The sequence below is a fragment of the Sinohyriopsis cumingii genome, unplaced genomic scaffold (assembly GCF_028554795.1).
Source record: "Sinohyriopsis cumingii isolate HCF-2022 unplaced genomic scaffold, ASM2855479v2 utg002136l, whole genome shotgun sequence".
Lineage (NCBI taxonomy): Eukaryota > Metazoa > Mollusca > Bivalvia > Unionida > Unionidae > Sinohyriopsis > Sinohyriopsis cumingii.
Window position 1 is genome coordinate 1,018,465 of NW_028316138.1, and position 27,313 is coordinate 1,045,777.

Sequence of the window (27,313 nt, forward strand, 5' to 3'; positions counted from 1 at the left end):
AAGTTTTGCCTCCCACGAACCTATACCATCCCGTCTTACCTCACCATTGTCAAGGCAAACTGATGTTTCCTTTGTGCCGTACTTGTGCCGAAACGTGCAACCAGGACCAACCTTGCCATCACAGCCAGGAAGAACGTGCCTTGACGGGAACCTGGGTCAGCGTGGAATTGTTCAAAGCTCTGGACATGGGATACCAACTGTTAGAAGTGTACGAAATTTGCCACTTTCCCAAGACACAACAGTACCACAAGGGTGACCCTACTCAGAAAGGCATTTTCGCCGACTACGTGGATGCCTTTTTGAAACTGAAACAAGAAGCCAGCGGCTATCCTTCCTGGTGTCACACTCCCGAAGACCAAATACAATTCAAAGAGAAATACTACGCACAAGAAGGCATCTCTTTAGACCACATCGAAAACAACGAAGGCAGGCGATCGTTTGCCAAAGTGATGTTAAATTGCTTGTGGGGTAAAATGGCACAACGACCGTGTTTACCCAAGACGGAATATTTGACAGAACCTTCCCGCTACTTCCAGATGATTCACGACAAAACCAAATACATGAAACACGTGGACGTCGTTCGAGAGGATTTGATCTTGGTCAATTACGAAGAAGATCTGGACTTTGTACAAGACGACCCTTTTGGAAATGTCATCATTGCGGCTTACGTGACAGCTCATGCTCGCTTAAAATTGTACGAAGCTTTAGAACTGTTAGAAGAACGCGTCCTGTACTTTGACACGGACAGTTGCATTTACGTCCATCACCCGATTCAACAGCACCCTAACATCGAAGGAGACCGTTTAGGAGCCTGGACAGACGAGCATCCCGACGACAAGATTCTAAGTTTCGTCAGTGGTGGTCCCAAAAATTACGGCTACGAATACCGGGACAAACAAGGAGAAGTGCACACGACGTGCAAAGTGAAAGGACTGACTCTGAATCATCGTACCAGTCGAGTGGTCAACTTTGGGGTATTGAAAGAAGCCTTGCAATCGGGAGAGGATGGAAACTTTAAAGTGACCACTTATCAACCGAACAATGGCAAACGGACAAAGGCACCGAATTTCTGAACCAAGCTTTCCAAAAAGAATTAAAGAAACGTGACATTCATTTTTTTACCACCGAGAATCCCGAAACTAAAGCCAGCATCGTGGAACGTTTTCAACGCACTTTGAAAGAACGCATGTGGAAATATTTTACGCATCACCACACTCTGAAGTACATCGACATCTCACCGCACCTGGTGCAAGCGTACAACCAATCTTACCATCGAAGCATCGGACGTGCCCCGCAAGACGTGACTCCCGACAACGAAGTGCTGGTGTTTGAGCGTCTGTTTGGTACGTACCCGACGAGGGCTGTCCCCGAGAAAACTGGAATGTTGGCCGTAGGAGATTGGGTGCGCATTGGCAAAACCAAACGCACTTTCGACAAAGGTTACTTACCTAACTGGACGACCGAATTGTTTCGCGTCACTGGACGAGTGCATGGCCGTCATCCTGCCGTCTATAAATTGGAAGACATGAACGGAGAAGTGCTCAAAGGAACGTTTTATTTGCCCGAGTTACAACGTGTCACCAAAAAAGAAGACGACGTGTACGACATCGAAAGCATTCTCGAACGCAGAACCCGTAAAGTGGGCAAACGACGTGTCAAAGAAGTCAAAGTACGTTGGAAAGGATATCCACCCAGTTTTGATTCTTGGATCGACGCTTCGCAAGTCATCGACTATAAAAAGAAGTGACCATCATGCCCTTTCACACATCAGACGCAGCTACGTCGACCACTCCTCCTTCACCTAGTTCTTCTGTGCAAGATTTACAAAAACAACCCTTGTGGGTGTGGTGTGGAGAACGTGTGCCTAAAACGCAAATCGTCTTTTTCTGCCAAATCTTCGTGGTGTATTGTGTCATCGGGGCAGCCATCGCCAATTTGAGTTTGCAACAAGGAGACAAACAATTGTGGACCATTTTATTGAACAGTTGCATCGGTTACCTGCTTCCTAATCCCTCCCTGAAATTCACCTCGAACGGGAACCCCGGGAACCTTGTGTCCAGTGCCAGTGCCAGTCACCACTTCAATCACAACCAGAACCCCATTTTAGACGGAGACACGCCTCTGACGTCCAGTAACCCCTCGGACAGCCACAGAACTCTGGAATTATGAGTCACCAAAACCAATTTTACTTAACTTTACCCAGTGACAGTTCCATGGAGGTGTTTCCCAAGAACACGTTGTGCTGTTACACGGCCAAATTACCTCAGGCCATCCAGTTAGATCACGAAGCCCATTGGGAAGTGGCTTTAGTAGAAATGATTCACCCGACCCAAGTCCTCAATGTCCTTCCCAATCAAAATTTTTTTGATGTGGAAGTTCATGACGAGCAAATGCAACAGTGGATGGATAGCAATGTCAAATATGACAAGAAAACCCGTACACAAAAGTACACCACCTATCACTTGTTCATTCCCCCAGGCTATTCTTTTAGTGGTCAACATTTGGTCAGCACCATAACCTCCAGGTTTAATGTCGTGTTTCTGAAAGTTTTGGAGCATGTCAACAAAAATGTCACCATGGAGTACCACAAAACAGCTCGTCGCTTCTTGATGAAATTTGAACGCAGTAAAATCCTGTCCATTTTATTTTGTCCTGAATTGTATGACATGTTGGGCGGAGACATGGACATGAGAAAGACCATGATGAAGAAAAACGAATTACCCATCGTTTACGACAACGAGTCTTTTAGCAAGTTATTTCGTGCCCCGGTAGAACTGAACCAAGGACTGAATTTGATGTTCGTGTATTCCGATGTGGTGGAGTACAACGTGGTGGGACACACCTCCGTACCGTTACTGCGTGTCATTCCTTTCAAAGTGGATTCTGCCACGAACACTGACGAGGAAGGTGGAAACACTTACCACGTCCACCGCGAATTTGTCCATCCTCACTATTTGCCTGTCAGTAAGTCGTATTTGGACACGGTCAACATTGCTATAAAAGGAGATCTGGGACAAAATATTCCATTCACCAAAGGAAAAGTCACGGTGAAACTCCATTTTCGAAAACGGTTCTCTCACGACTCTTAAGTCATGTATCCAGTGTACCGAGGGGTTGCTCGACAGCGAGGACACGGCTTAGGAGATATGTTAAAATCGGCCTTTCGTTCGGTGGCCCCGGTGTTGAAACCGATGGTGACACGCGGATTGCACGCCTTGAAAGATGCGGCACTGACGCAAGGCAAAGAATTTCTCCAAAATGTCGTCATCGACAAACAAAACCCTAAAGAAGCCTTCATGAGGGCAGGCAAAAATGTCTTGCTGCAAACGGGCAAAGACATTTTAGGCCAACGAGAAACACCTATAAATGCCCTGCATGCTACCGAGTCAGGCATTCAGCAAGGACAAGGCAGAAAGAGACGACGAAGAAAACACCCTTTCACCAGACTTCAAGCGAGAAAGGCCAAGAAAAGAAGAACCGTTCGAGACTTAGACGTTTTCGATTATTGAGAAAAGAGACAAAAAAATGATGCACCGAGAATCTTGCGCTTGTTCCAAGACGGAACTGGATCTGTTTGCCATGCCCCCCACGATGATGACGATGCAAGAATCCCAGTGGGTGGAATTTCACCCCGTCTCCTCACTGACCGATTCCGCTCCCATCGAGTTTGAAATCAAAGGACAGCCCGAAGATTACATCGATCTGAATAGCAGTTACTTGTACCTGAAAGTCAAAATTCTAGATAAGACTGGAGGTGCTATAGACGATGAAGCAGTAGCTCCCGTCAACAATTTCATGCATTCCTTGTTCAGTGGAGTGGACTTGTATTTGAATAACAAACTGGTCAGTAGCAGCATGGATACTTACCCTTATCGTGCCTACCTGGAAAATCTCTTGACGTACGGAATAGATGCCAAGAACACTCATCTCAATGCCTGTGTGGTATGGGAAGCTGACGAACCTACCAAGTTTGAAATATTGGAAACTGATGAAAAGAAAGACAACAATGATGGATTTGTAGAACGAAGAAAGAGAATCACGGGAGCCGACACAAGTTTAGAACTGATGGATCGTTTGCATTTGGACATGTGGTGGCAAGAAAAGTATTTGCTGAACGGGGTGGATGTCCGCCTGAGACTGAATCGTAGCAGTGCCGCTTTCCATTTGATGGCTGATAGTGACGGTTACAAAACCAAAATCCTAGAAGCCAGACTCTACGTACGCCGTGTGGAAGTGTTACCTAAAGTGGGAAACGACATCAGTCAGACGTTGAGCAGAACGACCGCCAAGTATCCCATACGACGCGTGGAAGTGAAAACCTTCACCATTCCCAAGGGACAGCGATCCATGATCGAAGATCATCTGTTCCAAGGACAGTTACCCAAACGTTTGATCGTTGGTATCGTCGAGAATACAGCCTTCAACGGAGCTGCCGAAAGAAATCCTTTCTACTTTCAACACTTTGGCGTGTCCAAAATCGAAGTCAGTCGCGATGGCAAGACCTTGTGTACCCGACCTTTCGAACCTGACTTTACCAAGAAGAATTACTCGAGATCGTACTTGTCCTTGTACGAAGCCACCGGACAGTTAGGAACCAATACCAGTCACGGTATTACGTACGAAGATTATGCAGGAGGCTACGCTTTGTGGGCTTTCGATTTCACTCCAGACCAAGGCAGCGACGAGGGACATTTCCACCCTATAAAATCCGGCCAGATTCGTGTGGAAATTCAGTTTAAAGACCGAGACCCTGATGAAACGGTGAACGTCATCCTGTATGCAGAATTCGATAATACCATAGAAATCAACAGTTTGAGAGAAGTCATCCTAGATTACTAGAAACCATGGAAGACTGTTATCCCTCTTTACCTAGTGGAGAAACTTTTAGTGTTGCATTGTTGTTAAAAAATGTTAGAGTTGTTGTTGTTTAGTGTTAAATGATTTTTGAATAAAAAATGTTGTGTTTTGAAAAAATTGTTTGATGTTATATTGTTGGATTATTGTTAAAAATGTTAGAGTTGTTGTTTAGTGTTAAGTGATTTTTGAATAAAAAATGTTGTGTTTTGAAAAAAATGCCTTTGTCTTTTGTTTAGCTATAAGAATGTTGGATTGATGCTCTTTCATTTCTTACTATCCCTCTCATGACACTCACTAAACGTTGCGACTCAAAAATCGTGTGGGGGATGTTTTCCTTCACGTCCGCGCTTTGACTTTAAGAACCGGGTTGTTTCCAGTCTAACCATCCATTGTCGACTCATCCTCCTAAGAAGATGTGCTCCAAACTAGCTAAACTCAACGAAGCCTACGTGAATTTGCATAGGGTCAGACACAGTCTGATACCGAAGCCAGAAGAAATAGAGAATGTGAGAATGTTAAAAATCACTGAAGACCTGATAGAAGAGCTCTTCAGAGAAGAAATGAACAGGGAAAAAGAAGAATGGACAGAGAAGTACAGACTTCAGAGACAGCAGCAACAGCAGCAACAACAACAACAACAACAGCAGCAGCAACCTGAAGCTGACAGAGGCTTTGTCGATTGTCGTATCGACACCAAAGAGTTCTTCTTCTCTTTCCGAAGAGGCAGACCTATCGCCAGAAAGTCTATCCTCAGAGGACATCGCATTCTTAGAAACTAAAAAGAATGCCATACCAAACAAAAAAAACAGCCCTTTTCAGGGCTACCCAATACTCTAGAAAAGAAATAACAATCGATTTGCCAATGTGTGTAGGTAGAGTAGTGTGAAAATAAACACTAACTCTTTTTAAAAAAAAAATGTGAGGGTATGTGTTTGTGTGTTTGTGTTTGTAAGTGGTTAAGTAAGTTGGTATGGATAGTAGATTAAAATGATGTCTTTTTTTTTTTGGTGTTTGAGGTGTAAATTTGGGGTTAGATTGGATTGCTTTGCGTATGTGGATAGTCTATTGAAGTGATTTATAAAAAATTTTAAAATAGTGATGGGTAGCATAAAAAGTGAGTGAGTGTTTCTTTTAGGTCCGCGCGTTGTTGTTTTTTTGGTCATGATGTAGGTAAGATCAATTTTATGTTTTTAGGGGATGTTTTCCTTCACGTCCGCGCTTTCACTATAAACTGAAACTCGTTCGGCAGTCCAGCTACCCTTGTTGATTGATCAACACAAAAAATGAACACGAGACTGGAGAAACTGTTGGAACTTCATGTGCATCTGGAATATGCCAGGCGCATATTAAATGAACTGGCCGCGGAAGCCATTGTGGAGGAGGGAAGGATAAGAGAGGAGGAGGAAAGAAGAAACAAAGAAGAGGAGGAGAGAAGATATAAAGAAGAAGAGGAAAGAAGATGCAAAGAGGAGGAGAGAAGATACAAAGAAGAGGAGGAGGAGGAAAAGGAGAGAAGAAGAAGAAATTTCAGAATCCCAGAGAGCGAAAATTGGGATTCTGAAGCGACATATCCTGCCTCTGCTCTCTCCCCCAAAAAGGTAAAAAGTAACTGGGGGACAAGATGTGTATGTGGCGCTAGGCCTGGAAGGTGCCACCATTAACCAGGTGTCCATGAAGTTCCAAAAAAAAACAAAAACAGCCCTTTTCAGGGCTACCCAATACTCTAGAAAAGAAATAACGATCAATTTGCCAATGTGTGTAGGTAGAGTAGTGTGATTATAAACACTAACTCTTTTTTAAGATAGTGTGAGGGTATGTGTTTGTGTGTTGGTGCTTGTAAGAGCTCAGGTATGTTTGTGGGAATAGTAGATTATGGGTTTCTTTATTGTTTCTTAGCGTAGGTGAAGAGTATAGTTAGGGTTCTGTAAGCGCTCACGTACGATTGTGTGGATAGTAGATTATGGATTAGTTTATTGTTCTTAGCGTATGTGTTTGTGTGTTTGTGTTTGTGTGTTTGTGTTTGTGTTTGTACCCGCTCACGTACGATTGTGTGAATAGTAGATTATGGATTTGTTTATTGTTCTTAGCGTATGTGAAGAGTATAGTTTGGGTTTTGTAAGCGCTCACGTAAGATTGTGTGGATAGTAGATTATGGATTTTGTTTATTGTTTCTTAGCGTATGTGAAGAGTATAGTTTGGGTTTTGTAAGCGCTCACGTACGATTGTGTGGATAGTAGATTATGGATTTTGTTTATTGTTTCTTAGCGTATGTGGAGAGTATAGTTTGGGTTTTGTAAGCGCTCACGTACGATTGTGTGGATAGTAGATTATGGATTTTGTTTATTGTTTCTTAGCGTATGTGAAGAGTATAGTTTGGGTTTTGTAAGCGCTCACGTAAGATTGTGTGGATAGTAGATTATGGATTTTGTTTATTGTTTCTTAGCGTATGTGGAGAGTATAGTTTGGGTTTTTATTATATGAAATGAGAAAGTATAGTTTGGGTTTTATTATATGAAATGAAAAAGTAGGGGGATGTTTTCCTTCACGTTCGCGCGTTGTTTGGTCATGATCTAGGTAAGATCAATTTTACGTTTTAGGGGGATGTTTTCCTTCACGTACGCGCTTTAAGTATAAGAACCCATAGTAATCGTCGTTCAAACCATTCTGCAAAGAATAAAAAAAGAAGATGGCTTCTAACCAAATGGACAAAATACAAACATTACAAGACGTTTTAGACAACTTATGAATGATGGAGCAGATGTTAATAAGACTGGTTGAAGACCATTATTCCTATAGTCCCCATCGTGTAAAGATGGAAATTAATAACTTAAAAAAGGTAAAGGACAAGATTAGTGGTGTCATGAAAGAGATAAAGGAGGAGAAGGAGGATGAACAGGAAAGAATAAGAATAAGCAAATGGAACGAAAAAATTGAAAAAGAAGAAGAAAATGAGAAGAGGAAGAAAGAAGAGGGGGAAGAGAAGAAGAAAGAAGAGCAGGAGAAAAAGAAAGAGAAGAAGAGAAAGAGAGTTGGAGATAAAATAAGAACTTGGTGGAGAAAAAGAAGAAATTAGAAACAGAAGAAGAAGAAAACCCAAAGGCCCTTTTCAGGGCCAGCCATATTTCTCGAAAAGAGATAGCCTTTCCATTGCCTACCCCTTTTTTTAAATTTAAATTTAAATTTAAATTTAAAAAAAAAATCCCATATTCAATTCCCCTTGTCCCTAGACAAACCCAAACTCTATTCCCATGTTAATTTCCCCTTGTCGCTAGACAGACCCACACTATAGTTCCATGTTAAATTCCCCTTGTCGCTAGAGTGACCCACGATTTTTCTCCATGTTAATTTCCCTTGACGCTAATCTGACCCACGATTTTTCTCCATGTTAATTTTCCCTTGACGCTAGATTTGCCCAAGGGGTCTTGTAATGCTAATTCCCCTTGACGCTAGGGTGCCCCCATTTACTACTCATGTCCAAATGACGATGCATAATTCTAATCTGCGTCATTGATTGATTTTCTTTCGAATATCATTAAATTCCAATAGTGTGAGGATTGTCATGATCTGTCAACTCTGTATAGTTGAAAATATCCAATGTGCCAGTTTTACATACCACGGAAGCATCCAGATGTGAGTAATTGGCTTCTTTTCCGTGCGTAAAGAGATTTTCGAGGTACGCTTAGTAGTGATAAGTATCTTTGCTGCTTCTGACAAACGTGTTATTCAAGTACAAATCCACTTTCCTGAATAACCAATGCATGTAATTGTTGACAAGAGCTACCTTGACATCTTCCGCTTTTGAGAACATTGACATTCAGGCACAAGTGACTGTTACTCAGATCGAAGTAATTGTAAACGACACAGGATGAAATTTTACCCATTCTCATTCTTGCATCGTCATCTTCGTGGCATAGCAAACTGATTAAAGGTTCAGTTGGTTGTTGTTGTTGTTGTTGTTGTTCTATGGTTTAACGCCATTTTTTAGCACAAGATAGGCTATACATGGCGGCCAGTATAACTGGTGGAGGAAGAACCCTGGAAAACCCAGAGAAGAACCACTGACTCAAGAGAAGCTACTGGCAGGCTTTCCCACGAAAGGTTCAGTTGGTACATTTGCCTCAATCTCGGTACATCAAGTATTTAAGTTCGTACCGAAAAAACATATTCTCTTCTCGTTCCTTTTATTTTCTTGGTCTTCTTCTGACCGTGTCTATGAAGTCTGACAATACTAATGCCTTGACATTTCTGTCGCGTAGAGGATGAAATAATGTTTTCGCCAGAAGCGTGACGTTAATTTTTATATTTTGTCTTGGTGCTCAAGGGGCCCTTTTCGTGTTTGAATCGACGCAATATTTTCCTGTTTTGATCTAAGATTTTTTGTAATGTTTTGCTATTCAATGAGTACGTTTAACAGCAATTATGTCATTCAGTTAAAACTGTATCGTTTAAAGAGTATGCAGTCTTCGAGTGACCGTAGGCTACATGATAGGTACTATCATATGTTAAGCTGATTTTAACATACCCTCAAAACAATAAACTCGTTGTTAAGCGCTTTTTCGGTACATAGGATACATATGTTTTTGCAAATTGTAGACAATCAGACCCGTTCAGGTGGTCTAGTGGCGAGAGGTTGCATTGTCATCTCAACAATGAATCAATTATCATGGAAGACTTTAATAGGGATATCCTTTACTACACGACCTTACACAGGTAATCAATGTTCCAACAAGAGTAACAACATGTACAATTCGACTCTGATAGATCGCATATACACTAACCGCCCTAACAACCTCTATGAAATAAACGTACGCTGTTTCTTTATTAGTGATCACTATCCCATATGTGCAACGCGTAAGCAAAACAGCGCAAAAAAACAATTTACATTTAAACATGCAATACCGGTGCTTTCAAAATGACTTCTCTCTGAACTGTTAGAAAATATTAGCTCATTAACGTTCCCATGCAAATTAAAAGAATTAAACGATCACACCAATCAGAATGGTAGACAAATCAAAACGCTAAAACGCAACGTAACCAAAACTACAATCATAAACGTAAAGATTGTTACAAATTACCGTTTATTGTGAAAGAAAGTCGAATCATTCATTGCAAAACGCAAAGTACTCCTTTTAAAAGAAGCCATCGTTGAATACATATATCTACAAAAACAATATGCATTACTTGTTGCAGGTTAGCTGTTGTATTTTAGGGTATTCAGGGTAGTTTCAACTCTAAGAACGTCTTGGAATGCGGGAATGGCTAGAACAAAGGAACCCTAATTGATAACTAAAGTAAAAAAGTAAATAAGAAAACATTTGGTCGTTTCGCATTTGTCCTATTAAATTATTATACGGGATGTAATGTTTTGTTGAAACGGTGGTTTCGTAGAACATAATGTTCCAAAGCAAGAGTAGCATTGCAGACCTGACTTGGTACTAAGTAATAGTTCAGAAAACGCTTAAACCTTTTTTTATAACCGACATTTTATTTTAGGAATATTTATTTTACAAGAATATGATAGTAAATGATAGCATTAGATCAACTCCAATATATATATATATATATATATATATATATATATATATATATATATATATATATATATATATATATATATATATATATATGTGTGTGTGTGTGTGTGTGTGTGTGTGTGTGTGTGTGTGTTCATTCACTACCGTCGTTACAGTCGTAGTGTCGAAATGGCAATTTCAATAACAATAGGCTTAATGTAGTAGCTATCTTTAATTGCTCAAAAAATCCTTTATGACAAAATAGAGGAGGTAAAAACAATTTAAAAGAAATTCGAAGAAATCACAGCAAAACTGATTTATTTTAAAAATGAAAACTTGTGTTTATAACGTTTCATTACATTCGTATGACAACTGTTTACGATGCCAGTAATGATTGCTAACTATTGAGAGAAGTCACGTGTAACAGTCAGACTCTATCCCGATTGTCCCATCAAGTAGTCAATAATACCTGAAATGTACAATACAGATTCGAAAACAAATGTAAAGTATTGAAAATATTCTACCCTTTCTTTTTATGTATGGTTTCTAATACAACAATTTACATTATGCATAGCTGAAACTATTATTGTGGTAGTTGTATGCGTTATGAATAATTTTGTCCGTTCGGGCCATGACTTAGTCATCGAGAAACATGATCTAATACAACCGGCATAAACGGCTATAAAGGAACAAAGATAGTCAAATTGTTATGCCAAGTTGTTTCAGTACATAACGTACAACGTTGTATTGTGCCCAACCCCCGTGTCTACCATCTTGCATCTATCGAAGCGATAATGAACATAAGTTATATGTTGGTTGGAACCATTACAATCACAGGATCGGCCGCCAGTACGGTCGACTGAAGACCACAGTTAAACATACGTTTAGGTCACAGTATTGCATATACATAGCGCCACAGAAACATGAAAAGACTTGTACAACAAATATAATGTTTCTGGTTATCATTCATGCATGGAATGTGATCCAAAGTTTTAGAAAGTGTTCAGCTTTCATATATATGAATGATGTCAATAAATGTCATGAATATTACAGTTAGGTACATAAACACCCTAGGGCTAATGAAACAGACTAAAAATAGTTCCCGGAAATTTAGACAAATGGACAGAACCAAACTGTAATATACAGTCTAAGCTTAAAAGAGAAAGAGAAGAAAAAACAACTGGATATGCTATATTGTTCCGTATGTCGAGAAATGATACTGACACAATAAAATATGTATTACCATGTCAGTATTATTCAGTGTTATTTCTAGCCTAAGTATCGCCCTATTTAAATCCACGTCCATCTATGCTGAGCAATTAAAATTCCCATGATAAAAAGTATGTATCTTGACCACACTAATCGAAATAAAGGTAATCTTCGTTTTTCATTAGCTTCTTGTTTATCATTGATGATTGAAATAACAGAGATGAGAATAAAAGTTATAATTAGAAAGAGCATTCTCTTTAAAATTTAGAGGAAAATGCTGCAAAATATCGACACGAACTGCAGAGTATTTTCTCGAACATTTCGAAGCACTGCAAAATATGCTTCAAAATGAATTATTTTTTATCTTTGCAAACAAGCTTTTTCCAGTTTGAGTAACATTCTGCTATAATAAACTCATTTTAGTCATGTGCAATCAACCTCAGACGCTATTACTAAAGCCTCATTTGGGATCCATGGGTGCTTATTACATCTTCCCTAGCCACACACATGCATGCACATCAGCTATTCAATGAATTAGCAAACTGTTGAGAACAATGTATTACAACATTGTGCATCGTGTCTTTCATAATGACTAGATTACTACCTAATAAATATATGTCTTATCTTTAATTATTCTGGTAAAAATTGTCATCATAAACTGTAATGCATGGTATATTTATAGTAGTTTATAGTTTATAGAGTTTATGATAACTTTCGCTGACAAAAATCACTTGTATGTGTATGTTTACTATGTGAAACCTGGTAACTGCTAGCCATATATGGCGTAATAATCAACAACAGAATCTCTTCATTGGCCAGATCGCATATCTGACTGATCTGGTATGTGGATTTACACGTACTTTAAAAAGACGTTTGTTTATTCATTAGCAATTAATCAAACAATGTTTGGTGGAAGCTGGCTAACATGTTTAGGTAACTGGAAACTCTGCTGCGATCCCATCTATCACCAGTGGTCTGCCCAATCAGAAATAGCAAGGATTACCATGACATCTGAATATTTAAGATACCTGCTAGTGTACGGTCTTGAAATCCCTACGATACCGTCTATCACCAGTAGTCTGTCCAATCCAAAAAAAATAGCAGGGATTACCATGTTATCTGAATATTTAAGATACTTGTACAGTCTTGAAATCCCAATGATACCTGTACAGTCTTGAAATCCCTATGATACCATCTACAACCAGTGGTATGTCCAATCCAGAAATAGCCAGGATTACCATGACATCTGAATATTTAAGATACATGTACAGTCTTAAAATCCCTGATACCTGTACAGTCTTGAAATCCCTACGATACCATATGCCACCAGTGGTCTGCCCAATCCAGAAATAGCAATGATTGCCATGACATCTGAATATTTAAGATACATGTACAGTCTTGAAATCCCTTTGATACCTGTACAGTTTTGAAATCCCTACGATACCATATATCACCAATGTTCTACCCAATCCAGAAATAGCAAGAATTACCATGACATCTGAATATTAAGATAGCTGTACAGTCTTGAATTCCCTATGATACCTGTACAGTCTTGAAATCCTTAAGGTACATATACAGTGCTTGAAATCCCTACCGTACCTATACAGTGTTTGAAATCCTTAAGATATCTGTACAGTCTTGAAAACCCTATGATACCTGTACAGTCTTAAAATTCCTACAGTACCTATAAAGTACTTGAAATCCCTACGGTACCATAATTTAAATCTATACGGCACCTTTAAAGTTATTGTAACCCCCATGGTACCTTTAAATTCCTTGAAATCACTACGGTACTTTTGAAGTGCTTGAAATCCCTTAGTTACGATGTCGTAGCCTCAACTTGATTTGTTGTGGTCGAGGCTACGAACCGATCCCATATCATGTAATGGAGCAAAAAAAAAAATCATCACTAAAGTCAGAAAAACAAACAGTGTAGAAATCAACTACATAAGTATAATCATGTTGTGAAAGAAGTTTGGCTTATTTTGAATTTATTAAGCCCTTACACGATAAAATAAATTGGCATAGTTACTCTAACCTTATCCTGTCCGCCATGACAGATAACGCGAGACTTTCGCCGTGACTGCTTTTCTACGTAAGACTTGCCAGACAATATTTTGGATATTCTACGCTATATTATTATCAATTAAGTGGCGAATAATCGCTTCTTGGTGGAATTTCAAAGTTGCCGATAAACCGTATTTACTTTTAATGCGTAAAATTTCTGACCCAAACGGCGCCAAATTTTTACTACGATTTGTTTACATTTCCAAAAAGGCGTCAATGTCCTTATATGGCATACAAACAAACAAGGCTGAGAACGGAAGTAATCATTATTTGAAATAATATGGCGGACGATCTAAACGAAAATATCCGCAAAAAAAGGTAAACGAGATTTTACAACTATTTCTACAATGATTTTCAATAATTCCGGTATTAAATAAGAGGACTACTCAATTTATTGGATTATATGTAAGAAATATGTTTAAAGTGTTATTATTAGGCTAAAAGAGCGCCGGGTGTGAATCACACCCGGCTTGCTCCATTAACACGTATATGCTCATGTTAGTACCCTGTCCACGAGGTACCAGTAAGGGTACTAATATTAGTACTAGAAATCCCTATGATACATGTACAGTCTTTAAATCCCTAAAGTACTTTTAAAGTGCTTGAAATCCCTACAGTACCTTTAAAGTACTCGCAATCCCTACAGTACCTTTAAAATACTTGAAATCCCTATGGTACCTTTAAAATATTTGAAATCCCTATAGTACCTGTGCATTCTTGAAATCCCTATGATACTATTAAAGTGCCTGAAATCCATACAGTATTTGTAAAGTGTTTTAAATCCCTACGGTACCTATAAAGTGCTTGAAATTCCTATGGTGCCTATAAAGTGCTTGAAATCCCCATGATACCTTTAAAGTCCTTGAAGCCCCAACGGTACTTTTAAAGTGCTTGAAATCCCTACGGTACTTTTAAAGTGCTTGAAATCTCAACAATACATTTAAAGTACTTGGCTAAGGAGCGAAACGTACCAAGTAGGAAACTAAAAGATTCATAGTATGTACACGAAATCTGCATAATTAATACGCGTTTGAGTTCATTATAAACAGCTAACATTTATTCTTAAACTCACCAGCTAACGCTCCTTGGAAGCCTGCATTATAATCGCACGTGACTTCATTTTTTACGTAATCGGATCTAACGTCAGCATAATTGTCATTGGCATCCGGTCCACCTACAAGTGCTCCAACAAGTACATTCGGGTTATCATTAGGGTTGTTTAAGTCATTCCATCCACAGGGTTGATTCTTATCCACTGGGCAAGAGCTGAAATGGGAAACAACATTGCACTAAATTTCAGTAGGCAACTAAGTGGGTTATATTCCTAATCCAGACGCTTTCTTTTTGATTATTATATCCATGCCCACTCAACCCTCCCTGACAAAACAAAACCAGATAGAAATAAGACAAAAGCACATACCTAAAACATGAACGTAATTTTAAACTGGATCGTATTCAGCCATACTTTTTATAAAATCAGAATCCTATCACATCATAATCGACAGAATATAAGTAAATCTATATTTATTTAGTATTACCATTAAAGAAGGTGGGTTGATGGTTATTTTCTCTGGTTCTTCCTTTACCAGTTGTACTGACCGCCATGTATAACTAGCCTATCATGCGCTAAAGAATGGCGTTACCCTACCCCGCCCCCCCCCCCCCATCATCATTTAAATTGGCGTTAAGTAGTGACATTCCACCCTATGGCTAGTACTTTGATTCAGCCTTGTGGCTGATACAGAGTTCTGATCATAGAGTAGAATTATTCGATCCATATTAAACAATATGTTATTATTGTATGACTAGATGGCAGTATTGTTTAAGACAGCATGAAATGAACTTAACTGGAACTGCAAATGCATGTGGTGCAAAGAAGATGTTATGCTTTTCCTATTAAGGATCAAGTACCTGGCTTTATGGTGTGGCTTGCGAGGAAAGTTATTGCCAAATCCAACAAGATAACTAAACCTTCTTGAATTTTTCCCCAACATGTAGTCAATCTGTGACATCGCCCATTGTCTATTCCAGGAGGGATTCAAACCTAGGTCTGCAGCCATCATAGCCACAAATGCAGTGTTCGCTGAATAATAATAATAATAATAATAATAATAATACAATACTAGTACTACTGCTGCTGATGTTACTACTAGTACTACTATTATTATTATTACTGCTACTACTACTACTAATAATAATAATAATAATACAATACTAGTACTACTGCTGCTGATGTTACTACTAGTACTACTATTACTACTACTAGTAATAATAATAATACTAATACAAATAATAATAATAATAATAATAATAATATCAATACAATACTAGTACTACTGCTGCTGATGTTACTACTACTACTATTACTACTACTACTAATAATAATAATAATACAATAATAGTACTACTGCTGCTGATGTTACTACTTGTACTACTATTACTACTACTACTACTACTAATAATAATAATAATAATAATAAGACACAAGGTAAGTTATTATTATACCAATAATGATGATAAGGGGAAGAGGAAATTAAGGAAGAAGAAACTGGTGATCATCATCTGATGATATTTATAAACATGAGAAAGAAGGTCTTGTAATTATTCTAAGTATGGCTATTAGTAATGGAGTGAAGCTAAAGAGTAGACGAAGGTATTTGAAAGCTGCATTCCTAGCAGTGTTGAAAACATTGGCACGAGAAGTGTCGCTAGTCCGGCGTTTGGTACAAATGTCATTGTGCAAAGTAACCAAGTATCACGAGCAAGAATTGTTCGTAGCATCAGTCATAACATTTTTTATTGTTCATAAAGTCCCTAAAATATACATATTTTATTAAGCCAATTCATTGAAAAAATAACACATTTAGTTTTCTTAGCAAAATTTATTCCATGCTTATGTGCTTTATAATGAAATATTTGCCTTGGAAAATTCAATTTTGTTCATAAGACACCAATGAGGATCTGAACTACTGGTAAGAGACAGCGCCTGAAAGATATGAATGTTACAAATAATTTGTTCAAAAGGGCAAACGAAGCTACTTACCAGCGTATCTAAGTGATCCCCACTGACTTCTCCATGCCAGTCCATCCGGGGTTTTAGTGACGTCATTTCTCCAGGAACGCATATAGTTTTCAATAGAATCAGCATATGTCTGCTTTCCTGTCGCTTGGTAAAGAAGGAGCTGCAATATTCAAAATGTGTCGTTGTTTTGACATATCACGTGCAACTTAACAAAGATTTGAAAAGAAAAGGTATAGGTGGAAATTTCCTCACTGCAAAATTTAGATTCATTTGAGTTTTAAATGTGTGTGTGTGTGTGTGTGTGTGTGTGTTATTAGTATTATCTCACTTGTTTTGCTTCTTGCGTTAAATCGCCTTCCAAGTTAAGCGAAGTTTGTAAGTTAGTACATACAGTTGTTTTGAAAAGTACAGCTAATACCTGAACGACGGGAAGTTTTTCATCCCATGACTGGGCCCAGGCTACGTAGTTTAATCCGAACTGGCTGTACTTGTTTTCAGCATCGGTAAGGTAACTCTGATCTCCCGTAGCTTTGTACAACATAACTGCGGCTAGTGTGAGTTCATCATTGTACCCGGAAGAACTGTAAAATATAAGACATAGTTTTAAATCATGTATGACGTAAGAGATTTTGTCATACGGAATTTATTTTTAAAAAGTTCCTTTTCAGATCGATTAAGCTATGGAATATTGATCCAATATCTCGCAAAGGAAACGACTTCTTGCAAGATAAGCACGCGATTTATAATTACTGTAATTAAGTACAAACTCTCATTTAAAAACAGAATACCACGGATTCATTAGAACAAGGGTGGGCAAACTACGGCCCGCCAAGGGCTTTCAAGCGGCCCTCCAAGGGTTTTCATGCGGCCTAGGAACAAGTCATCATTCGCACTGACTCTGTTTGTTACTCTGTTTATCAAATAAATATGCTTCTTTTGAAGTTTAAGTTTAAGTTTTCAAAAATGTACAAGATATTAACAACTGAAAATTAATTATGATGTTATTTAGAAAAACCTTTTGTTTTTGCTATTTCAAATATTAATTATTTTACTTAATGAACTATGAGGCCCGCGACAAGGTGTACATTTTTTGTATGCGGCACTTGCACTGGAAAGTTTGCCCACCTCTGCATCAGAGGATGCTGTTCATGTGATATTTACATCAGAGAGAACAGAAAGTGCTATCCCTGGATTCGTATAGAAGAAAGCTTGATAATAGTTGGCAGAATTAATTCCTAAATTGTTATTAAGATTTTGACATGAATATATCATTTACACAAATTACTAATATCGTGCCCTATGAACAATGAAAACCTCTGCAACATATGAGTGTTCTTTAAATTAAACGTGAAGAAGAGTCTCACCTGTAAAATTGCGCAGCATCTTGTATTGCATCGCTGTATTTTCCACGATACGTATCAGCAAATGAATACAGGGTCTTTGCAGCATTGAGTAATGTGATGGAATATTGAAGATCTGTTGAAAAGAGATTAGGATGTATTTATTTCAATTTAATATCTTAATTCAAGTGTATATTTATCTCATATTCACTCTTGTCTTTACACCATCTGTAATTAACTTCAGTCCTTGAGGAGGAATTGATCCGGATCAATGAAACTATTATCCGTCCTGTAGATCATCTGTTACTGATTGGAACTCAGGGAAAGCTGATGAACGTCCTAAAGGAGCAAACATGAGTGGTGTTTGTCTACAAGGCCCATGCCCGGTCCTGTAACTGTAACAATCCCGATCCGATGCGGACAGATTTATATGACTCAGCAGCTATGAATTTTGCGAAAGTAATTTGTAGCTTGTCAGTTAATTACATACTGTATTATTTATGGTACAGATCAAGTAAAAATATAAACTTCCGCATGATTAAAGGGGTGCAAAATTGTTATATAATATTATATGTACGTAAGGCTGAACTTAATTACGATTCATAGATAAATATCGTTAGTAATCCGCGGGTAATCTTCTATTGCAAGCAATTAATATTTTTATTTACCTAAATGTTTCTGTACAATATTCTAAACTTTATGGCCACGAAGCTCTGGATGTATGTCTTTGCCATTAAAAATGTCAAAATTTGGAACGAAGATACCGCAATAAGCGAAATATTTTCGAATACTATAGCAAAACTGCAACGAAACGGGATTTTTAAAATATTTTTCAAAATATTTTGTTTGTTGCTCTTTCATGGTTAAATGATCTAAATCTTAAGCTTATGGTTACATTACCAGTTGAAAATATGCATAGTTTTGATGGCTGTCGTGTGCAAGTAACAACAGTGAGGGTGAACCGATCGATTTTGGAGCAAGTCTTCTTTCAAAATAAACCTTCATACGAACAAATTGAAAATACAATGGATCTGATTGTTTGTCCAGCATCACATCATCATATGCTACGAGATTATTAATAAATCCATCGAGGTCATCTACAGATGGGGCTTCATCAATATCGGTTATAAAATCAATAATATCATTGCCATCCTCGTCCAACAATTTTGCATTTTCATTTAATCTTTAAGTACATCGTAGCATCTCTGCTCATCTACGGATAACTTATCCAACTTGAGCCATCTCATCACCAGATTAAGCAACAGTTGCATTTTACCAGACCCAGATGGACATATGATAATTACTTTCATAGAATGTGGTAGCCCTGGATGGTGTTTGACTGGCTGTTGATTTTGTGTCGCTCATAAATCAATGACATCCATGTTGTACAAATATAATGAATAATATGGATTTATATTGTGTTCGATGCCAGTGGATTAACACCAATAATAACAAAAAAATAAAACGCGTGCTATTACAGGAAAATGTGTACTATGTGGTACCAAACAAAATGAAAATTTATCTCCCTGACATAGTCAGGACACCAAGTGTCTGGTGGTGATATCGCTGCTTCATTAGGAAAATTACCAAGAGACTCATGGGCTAAATACTTAGGAGATAAAGATATTTCTGGATATAATTAGTGTGGTCCTGGAACCCTACTTGATATTCGACTTGACGAGCGAGATCAACCAAGACCTGGACAGGATCCAAAAAGGCGATTGATCAAGCATGTCACGTTCATGATGTAGCGTATACAAATAAGGATTTACACAAATGACATAATGCAGATGTGAAGTTGATTCACTCGTTAAATTCCATAAACAAATAAATCTCTCAGAGTAAAACTAGCTTCCTAGTAAAATTTGCGATGAAAGGTAAACTAGTATTAGGGGCCGGTAATTAATCAACCGATTATTATTATAATGGAGTCGATTGATTATAGCCCCAGAGGATACTGGATGGGTAGAGCAGCGATAGCGATTAGTAAACTTGCTGATGTAGCAAATGTCACACGTTCTGTTGCTGCATAATAGTTAGCACGACAGGCAATATGGCAAATGTACCTACTACCACCTAAACAAATTAAGTACGCACAGTTTAATGTCAGCACTCTAAATAAAGATCATCAAGCAGATATTTGGTTTTACCACACGATACTAATAAAATTGGTACACGTCAACCACGCACATACAAATATGCGTTGACTGTCGTTGACGTTGCAAGTAGATATCAAGATGCAGAACCATTATCAACTAAAGCAACAACTGAAGTTGCATCTGCGTTTGAACGAATTTATCAATGTGGTGTTCTAAGAAGGCCATAGTTGTTGCAGGTTCATCCTGGCAAGGAATTTCTTGGTGCAGTATTATTTCTGATGAAAAATATAACGTCAAAATCAGACGAGGACATACTGCAATTCATCGCGATCAAGCAATTGTTCAACAATTTAATCCAACATTTGCTGAGCGACTGTTTGTATATCAGTATGCGAAGGAAATAATTTAGAAAGACAAGAGATCTCAAGAATGGGTTGCAAGACTACCAAGTGTAACAGCTGCGTTAAATAATGAAATTATTCGTGCGATTTCTATGAAACCTACCAATGCGATTACAAACAAACATATACCAATACAACGACGTGACTTTTCAAAACAACCAGTACTAGGTAATGTGACTGTGAGGTATTTATATGATGCTGGTGATTTTGAAGGCTGTCAAAAAAAGGGCAACTGATCCTATTTGGAGTGTGACGACACATAAAAGTTCCAATGTGGTAAGATTCACAAGCAGACCTGCAAGATACAGCTGCTTCTCAACATGGATTTGTACGTCAAGAATTACAAGTAATTCCTAAAGACACACAATTACCACAAAATTCACTCTTGTGAACTAGCGCCTCGACGTCGATTACATTCAAGATAGGTCAGCATCACATTTTCGCGTGGGTAACCAAGACTACTGTTAATTTTATCAACGGTAAACTGTCTTGGATTATTCTTTGAGTACTGCCACAACATTACTGTTTTACTGTAACAGATTTTTTCTTTGTTGGTTCGTTAATTGGTTTTATTACCTGTTATGTACCTTCTACAAATTCCACCTGAGACTCCTGACAGGCTTGTTGTTTTTGTCTGACTGAATCACGGACTGGAATATATTTTTTAATTGCCTCTGATCGCTTTCGAGCTAATCTAGATTGCCAGATTCCATATTGATATGATAATGATTTAATTATTCACACACTCCATCAGCGGGGAGGGTGCGACCATAAATGAGTGTCCCAAAGGTAAACAAAGCACACATACAAATTAGAAAACATGAGCGATCACGATAAATTAACAAAATGAGCTAACACAATTAGAGGAAATCTCGGTCCGTTGGAAGCTTCAATTTGGCGTTATTGACCTTGCATTTTCAATTTTTTAATGATGTTTTATTTTCAAAGAAGACTTGCACCAAAATTGATCTGGTCAACCTCCCTGCTGCTCAAGTACATTTTGATGGTCGGTACATATTTGCAAAGCCTATTTTTCTCAATGATGATCTATCCGTTCCACGTCTAGCCATATCTAGTTTGACGTCATATGCAGATTAACATATACTAAAAGGCTTCATAGATACTGCTCACATTACGACATTTGGGTTTGTTTTAAGTAACTGATCCATCCTAATCAGTTGAAATGGATTATGTTTCTTTTTTCTTTAAAGTGACTGACTTTACTTGTCTAAAATAGTCTCCTTAGTATCAAATATTTTAGCAAATTTAGTCATCTAAACATTTTGAAAATATATTTATTTGAAGTACTAACCTTTATCCCTAAAAGCAATGGATCCTGCCGCCAGAGCTGCAGAGGTTTCTCCAGCAACGTCACTTCCTGGTTGATTCTTGGTGACTTTGTATGCTGGTCGCAGCATATTAGATGGTGTCATATCTTCCGGTCTCCCCCACCAGGCGTGATCAATGTCCCCGTCTGCTACCTGAAGGTGTAAAGAATATATTAAAATGCAGTTACCTCAATTATTTCGAAAAAGAAAATCCTACCGCACGATTGATGAACCAACACTGATTCACTAAAATCTAGCTGTGTTTTGGATGATAATGGCCACTGAAGTAAACTCCATAGTAACTCATTCCTATATATAATAAAATCATTTCATATATTTTAATCATTAATTAGATACCTTATTTGTAACTTTTGAGGACCCTGAGTGGCCAAGTGGTCTAAAGCAACTCACCTTTACAGATCACAACCGTCTAACCTCTGCGTGGGTTCGAAATCTCAGGCTCTAGCAATGTGGGTACGTGAGAAAGCTTGCCAGTAGCTTCGCGTGGGTCGGTGGTTCATTCCGTGGTTTTCCAGGTTCTTCCTCCACCTTTTATATTGTCCGCCATGTCTTGTGCTGAAAAATTGCTTTAAGCCCTACAACAACAACAGCAATCTTTGTAACCTTAGAAGCGGGGTATGCATAACACTTAATTTTACCTAGGTGAGTATTGCCAGATTGTAATGACACGTCGCTCGTAAGTTACACGATCAAGTTATGCCCCGACTTGAATTATTACATCCCGTAAGAATAATTTTAACATAAATACTGGATTTTAAATCTTGATAACTGACCAATCACATAAATTTAATTTAAGCTGTGTTTATGGCGTAATAAATGTATTCATTTAAGATGTTTTTAATTTAGTTTGCAACAAGTAAGAAAACTTTGTTGAAGTTTATTTACCAAACAACGATTTAAAGCTAAATATATCTTGTTTCTAAGTGTGCGTCTATGTTTGATTTTACCCAACAAGAATTATAATTAAATATAACTCGTTTTTAAATGCGTGAATATTTGTCTTTACCCAATAATGATTTGTAGTTAAACATAACTGATGTCTAAATGTTACTTTGGGATTCAAAGGTTTGCACTGAAACGTTTAGAAAGCGTGCGCATACAAAAACCATATTTAAGCTTTTGCAATGAACATTTACACGATTATGGGGTATTGAAATATACCAGTTAAGAAACACACCATTCCCAATTAGAATATGAATATTTTAAACTGTTTCAAATTCATAAATGGTCTATGGAATTTTCTCCCTGGCCATATGTACGATGTGCAAACAACTTCAATACAATGCTTAATGCACAGGTCACTTTAACATTCTTTATCATTTAATTTAATACATTGCTGATGCACATTGTTCCATAGTAACGTTAGTTGTCTGACTGATGTTAGTCTTAATATTAAAACGACAATTTCTGAACACTAATTTTTGTCCCCGATAAAATAGTCAAAGATCTCATTTCTTTTTCATGCCATTTTACGTTTACTTCACATATTATGACAAAATGTTCTCCGAAATGGTTATGCCGGTTGTAATAGGCGGCGAACCCCAAAATTCTTTCTTCATTGGAATTTATGTGTACCTTTATATAGAGAAAATACATCAATATTTACTTAAAATCGTTCAAAATTATTAATCACAGACTTGTGCAGGAATAACGAGCACATACCTGTGCGTAGTAAACTGGATTATTTGGATCTGATCTCCAGCATTTTAGAAAATAGTCTAGTGGCCATTTTATGCTGTCGTACATATTATCAAGTTGACCAGCTGCTGTGTAAGCCTGCTTCCATTGGATAAAGCCGATCGCCAAGAGTGTAGTCGCCGACGACATCGGAAGGTTGAATTTCACATGGTCGCCAGCTGAAACAAGATGTCAGATGTTCACCAGACTAAGAGATGTTTTGTTGTGATGGCTGGTAGAACAAGTTTGATACGACGTGCATGGAGACCATACTGCCAATATCTGTTCGTATGCAAAGTTAATGTAGTTCTTTTCCCTACCCAGAGGGAAACACAAATACAGTTTTGCATTTAATTACGTACCCCTCTTATACTTTTTCAGAATATGTTTACTGCATGAAACTCAAAAAAAGAAGCAGATTTATTATTCTGGTTTGGTGTATTGAAACATACTGACGCGGACGTCGGCGAAAAACCTTAATTAGTTCCATGGGGTATGTGATACAGTAAAAAGGGTGTGAGATGAAATACTTTACAAAATGGGGGCAGATTTTTATTTCAATACACTGGAATTTATCCCTACATTTTCGCAAACAAGAAACTTCATTTATATTTTCACATTAATTTAATTGTATGTTTTTTTCTCGTTAGCCTTTGAAAAGGAACGATCAATGAACCCATCAACCTTCTTTCCATCATCCAGAATATACATCAAAAAACATTATTCGTCGTATGTTAAAATAACGTTTGAGAATGGCTCACTTACCCACATAAGATAGATATATTTTGGTGATACAACTCATGAAATGTGGGAAAATTAAAAGGCCACATAGTTACATTTTCCCTTGTTTCATTTAAGACCATGGTTTGAGGGTGCTTCTTTGTTACTTCACACACTGTTCTGTCATTATGTATCCGATACATTTTCAAGAAGTATCTTCGATGATTCAGACAATACAACTTTACATTTTCTTGCGCGACTGCGGTACCTAATACACTATCCATTCTCTCTCTCTCTCTCTCTCTCTCTCTCTCTCTCTCTCTCTATATATATATATATATATATATATATATATATATATATATATATATATATATATAATTGCTATACAGTTTCAGGAAATGGCCTATAAAAGTTACATCACGAACAAGGAAACAGGCCTAACAATTATATTTTAATGCGAGGTGATGTTTCGTCTTTAAAGTGGTTGCATGACTGTGGTACGCCTAATGCGTCTGGGTAATGTCTTTCAGGAAACCATTTTTTTCCTAGTTAAATATGTTGATTCGCGAATATTTGCCCAATCATAATACCTAACAGTGAACTACTAATACCTCGCAAATCAATCCCTCCCAGATACTACTTTCAGCTAAAGGAAGCTAATAGAAGTATGCCGACCTATGTGTCGGTCAGGAAGAATGATCTCCCTTGAAATGTATATCGTAGCAGCAAAACCTCTACGAAAGAGAATTCCATTATGGGTAAGACTGATACGTGGTGTCGTAACTGCACGTAATTCGGATCTGCTGGTAGGGCAAGTATTTCGCTAATTCTTCCTGCTGTCGCTAACTCCATGAAGAACCAGGAACGTGAATTACTACTGAAGCGGAATGTACTCGCTCTCTATGGATGTAACTGAGGGGGGTGGGAGGGTGTATCTGTATTATGATTGGTTAAGTATTCTCGAGAAAATAAAACATGTTTTACTAGGAAAGGTTGGTTTCTTCTTTAAATACGTTACTAAATCATTCCTTAGGAGGATAGGTAAGAGAAAGAGGGTAGTACCCCGAAGATAACATCTCCTGTCACCTAACGTATGCGGCACATCTGCTTGGTAAGCCGACTGGAGCGGAAGTCGTGAAGCCACGTCTTAAGAAGCTATCATTCAACCTGGAAGGATGACCTGTTTAGTTGTGGATATTGGTCCTATCAGATTGAATTGGGCCCTTTGGTATGACAGATCCCGGAGATAAACGCGAGAGAATATGGGCTCCGATCTCCATCACATAGCCTAAATAATGTCGGTTAACGAACAATTCCGGACAAATGCTAGGCTGCTGACTACTGCTCTAACCGTGTGCGCCGAAATGCGTGACAAATTCGTTTGAGCTGGGGTTATTTTTCTGTATGCCGAGCGAATAGCCCACTTACTCCAGCACGAGATAGATGGTTTTGATATATCCTGCTGTCATTTTATGATAAGTAGAAAGAGGCATGTTCACCCTCGACGAAATGGCTATGCTCTATCAAGGTACTACTTGAAATACCAAAGTGGGTATTGTAGGTGGCCTTCACCGTATATGTCCTGACTAAACAGAGGTGTTCCGACGAACGTATGGTTACTCGTGGAAGCAAATCGATTCTTTGTTGACGTAAGACTGATAGGTGGTGTCGTGAATGCACGTAATTCGGATCTGCTGGTAGGGTAAGTATTTCGCATTTCTTCCTGCTGTTGCTAACTCCATGAGGAACCAGATCTTGTGACATAGATGCCTTTGACAGAGGTTCATATATGCCATGTTCAGCCAGTTGATACCCAAGATAAGTTTGGGCATAAGGCTAACAATTATGGTCGTGTAAACTCAATGTTGGAGAGCAGGTCCTTATGTCATTCTTTTGTCCGATATTCTCCCTTCTTCGATGACGAAAGGTGTCAGCGATCGTAGAGTGGTACCCTTTTATCGTAATCAGCGCGAAATTTCTTTAAAAGGGAATTTCCAGAGCAAGTTAGCTATTTGTGACATAGATGCATGGAGAGGAATGATACATTCTTTTGTGAATCTCTGGGTGAAAATGTGTCATTTGCCTTCCTATAGTTCAGATTGGAGGACCTTTTTGCTAGAGCGATTCTCTCCACGACTGGTTGCAAAAATTGTTCATTTTTGAGGGCCTGTTTTAACTGTTCCCTACGTGCAGATTACGTAGCTTTAAGTAGAAATGAACCAACTCCGGCCATTGTCATTTGAGTAGCTGAGGGAAAATCCGAAGACTCATCCTAGTGCAATGAGAATAAGGCAACACTCTGCTTCTCTTGCTTCTGTATGCATCCCGACCGTTTCCAATCTATCGATAGAGCGTCAACTGCCCGGGCTTTTAGTCCGGGACTAGATATTATTAAGGCTGGAAGTTGGTATTCCGTCTTCTCGCAAACAGGTTCACCAACGGTCGGTCTCATCGGATTTATTGTTAACAACAGAACTTTATAAAATCTCACACCAGAACACAAAGATCTTGGGACTTGGTTCGTACTTGTCGTTTGAGATACGTCACCACTACAGAGTTGTCAGACAGAATGAGAAATCCACTGTCATGAAGTTTTTCACAATGGCCGTCATCTCCAGAATGTATTGATATGGAGATGTCGTTCCTAGGGAAAGCATGTACAGAAGGCTTCCCAAAACGATTCTATTAGGTGGGCTACCCAGCATGTCGTACTTGCATAGGTACATACTAATTGCTTTTGTGGTTGAGATTTTAGGTGTATAACCTCCGTGAACCAAGTTAGGGAGTCTCAGTTCCCCAGACGATTCCTCAGTTGTGTGCATATGGTGAGAGGGTGTCCTCTGGGCAAACTTGAGGACTCCATTTGGGCAGAACAATCGTTTACAATAGGCGCGTAGTAAAGTGGCCTAAGACCATGAGGTTCGCTGCTGCGTTAAGCCATTCTAGTTGGCAAAGAAATTCCCGTGCAGAAATAATTCCTCGAAATTTAAGATGCTACCATGGTTTGGATTTCAATGCTCGATCTTGAGGTCGACAAAAATCTTGCCTGTGTACTG

General features: G+C 38.3%; 1 protein-coding gene across 3 annotated transcripts in view; it reads right to left on the minus strand.

Annotated features, from left to right (window-relative positions):
• Positions 1-10,671: 10,671 nt before the first annotated feature.
• The window catches only part of LOC149771054 (uncharacterized), a 57,304-nt gene continuing 40,662 nt past the window's right edge, over positions 10,672-27,313 (minus strand). For all 3 annotated transcript variants that reach the window (XM_089948885.1, XM_089948884.1, XM_089948887.1), the window contains 8 exons: positions 23,520-23,713; positions 21,821-21,989; positions 18,033-18,144; positions 17,087-17,249; positions 16,690-16,828; positions 15,558-15,729; positions 14,719-14,912; positions 10,672-10,839 (listed from right to left, as the gene is read on the minus strand). In XM_089948885.1, coding sequence (XP_089805011.1) covers positions 10,805-10,839; positions 14,719-14,912; positions 15,558-15,729; positions 16,690-16,828; positions 17,087-17,249; positions 18,033-18,144; positions 21,821-21,989; positions 23,520-23,713 — 1,178 coding nt within the window. In that variant the 3' untranslated portion in view covers positions 10,672-10,804. The remainder of the gene's footprint in view (positions 10,840-14,718; positions 14,913-15,557; positions 15,730-16,689; positions 16,829-17,086; positions 17,250-18,032; positions 18,145-21,820; positions 21,990-23,519; positions 23,714-27,313) is intronic.